Below are 4,072 nucleotides of genomic sequence, written 5' to 3'. Positions count from 1 at the left end.
GACCATTTGTGGGGTAAGATAGGACCACTTGTGGACTAAAACAGGATCATTTAGTGGTCCTGTCTTACCCCATGTCCGGTCCTTTTTTACCCCATTTTATAATGCATGTCAGGCAGTGATGGTAGCAGGTAGGAATGTCTAGTATGTCTCATAAGTTGCTTATTACTTGAGGTTACCTGCCTACATTCACAAACCTGACACATCTAGATGTGTATAAGAGACAGCCCTGGTAATGTGTCTCATCACCCTTGGTAATGTGTCTCAAGACTGTGTCTCATCACCCTGGTAATGTCTCATCACCCTGGTAATGTCTCATCACCCTGGTAATGTCTCATCACCCTGGTAATGTCTCATCACCCTGGTAATGTCTCATCACCCTGGCACGCAGAGTCGGGCGGCGGGTCCGGTTGCGTACGTGACAGCGTACAACGCAGACCAGAGCGTCAAGGACGTCACGCGACGCTACGTCGCCAAGTGGCTTTCCTTTGAAAATAAAGTAAGAAAGAAATCTTATTTTACTTCTTTACTTTTTACAGGCAGTTAAACTTTGACCTACCATTGATTTTTTAATTTATATGTTGTTATCATGGAATTTCTGTTATTAAATCAGTATTTTTTGAACATATATGATGCCAAGAAAAGATGTATGTAGTACATGTACAAGAAATGTGACATTACACAAAGCAAATATGCATACTAGGTACTTATTGCTGGAAAAATTGTTAGAAATGTTTTTCATTTTTAGTATGTTAATTAATGTTCTTGGTTTGTTCGCGCAAAATCTGTCCTTGATATTTCTTATTAATAGGCAAATTTTTGTGTTTTTCAGCTGCGATGCGACAGCGCCTGGTGGCAAGAAGTGCTCGCCCCCTACGCCCCAACCTTCACTGCCCGGGAGAAGGCAGAGAACCTGCAGCTTGAGGAGACCCTCAGGCAACAGCCGCTGCCAAAGACTATTGCTGAGTGAGTGCTTTATCTAGTGCTTTATAAAGCTTTAGTTTACATAACGCTCGGTCTTACAGCCGCTGCCCAAGACTATTGCTGAGTGAGTGCTTTATCTAGTGCTTTATATGGCTGTTGTGTTCATAACGCTCGGTCTTACAGCTGCTACCCAAGACTATTGCTGAGTGAGAGCTTTATCTAGTGTTTTATATGGCTGTTGTGTTCATAACGCTCGGTCTTACAGCCGCTTCCCGAGATTATTGCTGAGTTAGTGCTTTATCAAGTGTTTACAAGTGTCAAGCGATCAAGTGTCAAGTCCATCTTTACTAAGGGAATGGAAAATGTGAATAATCATTTCACACTAGCATTAATTTTTTAATGTAAATATTTCTGCTTGGCAAGTTACATGCTTGGCAGCATGTCGATCTCGAGTTCTTTCAGTCTGGAAGGGAAATTTTTTTCTATTTTGAGTGATCGGCCACCACCAGCCTGAAATAGAGCGATATTGACACATGCATATTACATGTCGAACAAATCTTCTTATTTACTTGCTTTTACCTGCAATAGCATTTGATATATAGTCCTCAAATCAGGTAGGTATTTAATGTATTATTCCCATAGTGTTTATCACCAGCTTGTTGCTCTGCCATTCGCCTCTAGTGTGATAAATCTAAGTGTTCTAAGTCATTACCTGTCCCCGCAGATACAAAGACCATCCAATGTTCGCCCTGCAGCGCCACCTGCTGAAGTTTGAAGCATTCTACCCTCCTAACCCCGACCCCGTGGGGTACGTTAGAGGTGAGGCCGTGTATCCCCGTGAGTGCGTGTACACGCTGCACAGCCGCGACATCTGGAAGAAAGACGGCAAGACGGTTAAAGTTGGTGAAGAGCCTTACAAGATCGTCAAGGCAAGGCCTAAGTGGGACCGAGTGAGTCAAGCATTGATGTTACATTTTCAATTAAATTGAAAGTATATATCTATTCAATTGATAGTTCTAGTTGAAAGTTGAATTTTCGATTCAATTGAAAGTTCCATTCAATTGACGTTTTATTTTCGTCTACACGCCGGTGAAGTGTAGACTGCATCAGAGCTCTTTTAACTTATAACAAATTTCGATTTACATCCAGTCCAGTGGAATAACATTGAAGTTCTTCGCTCGAAAAGCATGACCATTCAGAATTTTTGAATGATTTTTCTCGGAGGGATGATTTTTTATTTTCCAATGCATATGTGCCTTTTATTTTTTCATGCATCTTACAATTCGTGTTTTGAACAATTGGACATCAAGTCACACCTTTCACAATAATTGCCCACTTGCTCCGGGCTACGGTCCTAGTGATCCTTTCACAATTTTCTCACAACATTGTCAAGAACTAATTGTTATTCTACATTTAAAAGTTCAATAATAGCAGTTATGTCATCCAAGGCAAACAAGGATCACAATTGGTCCGCGTGTTCAAGGGTTCGATAATAATAATCGCTTGAACAACCTGATTCGGTTTATATTTTTTTGTTTGTACAGATGCCTGTTTGCAAGTCTTTATTTTTTGTTTCTGTTATTTCATTGCCTTTGTCACTGTACGGGTAGGCGCTGTGCCAAGTGATCAAAGACCTGCCGCTGGAGATCTTTGGTCCGTGGCAAGTAGAGGACTACCAGCCACCCGTAGCCAAGGGAGGGCGGGTGCCACGTAACGAGTACGGCAACGTTGAGCTCTTCAAGAAGACCATGCTACCTGTGGGCACCGTGCACCTCGACGCCCGCTGTACGCTATGCCCTGCAGACAACACCTTATCTTTTCTCTTTTTTTTTTAGTGTATTAGTGTTCAGATTAATTGCCTAATTTTTTATGCAATCAATTTTTCCGAAACATTAGATGGGGTTGAATTAGGCTGGATTGAATTTGGTTTATTTGAATTGGGTTGGGTTTGGTTAGATTGGGATAATTTGGTTAGGATGAATTGGGTTGGGTTGCATTGGGAAGGATTGGGTTGATTTAAATTGGGATCAATTGGGTTGGGTTGAATTGGCTTGGGTTGTAATGGCTTGGGTTAAGTTGGGTTGAATTTGCTAGGATTGCATTGGGTTGGCTTTGGTTGAATTGGTTTCGGTTGGGTTCGGTTGAATTGGTTTTGGTTGGGTTTGGTTTTGCTGCATTGCATTGGGTTGGGTTTGGTTTGGTTGCATTGGGTTGGGTTCAGTTAGATTAGGATTGGATTGAATTCAGTTGAAATGAATTGAGTTGGCTTGGTTTGGGTTGCGCTGGGCTGGGTTTGGTGGCCTGTGTTTGGATTTGGTACGCGCTATGGCGCATAGTTCCTCGGAGCGCATAGCGCGTATGCTCGGGTACTCAAATATATGCTCTCACAGCCATCAGAACTGCGCTCTACAGCGCGTAGATCAGGTGGCTATGAGCATGTATGCTTTGGTGCTCAAATGTAGCTCTCACAGCCATCGTAACTATTTGCTATGATGCATAGTTCTGATCGTACCATGTAAATCAATATAGTGCATGGGCCATATCGATTGTAAATCACAATATATGGAGAAGCATAATTGGTGACCGGCGTCCAGTGGCATCCACCAAGGCTTCTTTGGTGCATGATATCGGCATCCTCGACCTATGTTGTGCCACTTTTTACAGTCTGGAATGAGTGGATAAGTATTACCAAATACCAAAGTGAAGTAGTAGTACTAGTAAGTAGCTTAGGCCCCAGGCCGACTAGCATTAAGTCTAACTGACTAAGCACTTCAAGAGTTTAACTATTAAAAATTATAAATTTAATTAACAGAGATTCTTCCTGATATGTCCACTGGCAGTTTCTTGTTAAGTAATTAGCCTTCAAAAGGTTTTGCAACACTCAGATCATCCCTTCTGTTTTGAACAGTGACAACTGAGAAGCACATTAGTGAAGGCAGGAAATATTATCTCGAAGCTTAACTTGGATTGTGCTCTTTCTAAATTCTCAATTAAAAACAGTATCAAACACAAAACTATTCCCTTGTATTCACCTGGGTAGGTGCATTGCGAGAATGAGTAGCAAAAAATTGCTTGTTTGAAGAGTGTCGGTAGGAAGAGATTAGACTCAGTGTGGAATTCTAAAGGGATATTAGATTAACCAGTACAGATA

The 4,072-nt window shown here is 41.6% G+C and overlaps 1 protein-coding gene across 1 annotated transcript in view; it reads left to right on the top strand.

Annotated features, from left to right (window-relative positions):
- Nucleotides 1–364: 364 nt before the first annotated feature.
- Nucleotides 365–4,072, top strand: part of LOC108675987 (DNA repair protein RAD4) — a 12,332-nt gene continuing 8,624 nt past the window's right edge. Inside the window, exons 1-3 of the mRNA XM_018164032.2 lie at nt 365–496; nt 830–963; nt 1,646–1,740. Of these exons, the coding sequence (XP_018019521.1) occupies nt 365–496; nt 830–963; nt 1,646–1,740 (361 nt within the window). The remainder of the gene's footprint in view (nt 497–829; nt 964–1,645; nt 1,741–4,072) is intronic.

This window comes from Hyalella azteca, unplaced genomic scaffold, assembly GCF_000764305.2.
Source record: "Hyalella azteca isolate HAZT.00-mixed unplaced genomic scaffold, Hazt_2.0.2 contig15559, whole genome shotgun sequence".
NCBI lineage: Eukaryota > Metazoa > Arthropoda > Malacostraca > Amphipoda > Hyalellidae > Hyalella > Hyalella azteca.
Note: the sequence above shows the minus strand (reverse complement) of the source record. Positions and strands in the feature narration are given on the sequence as shown.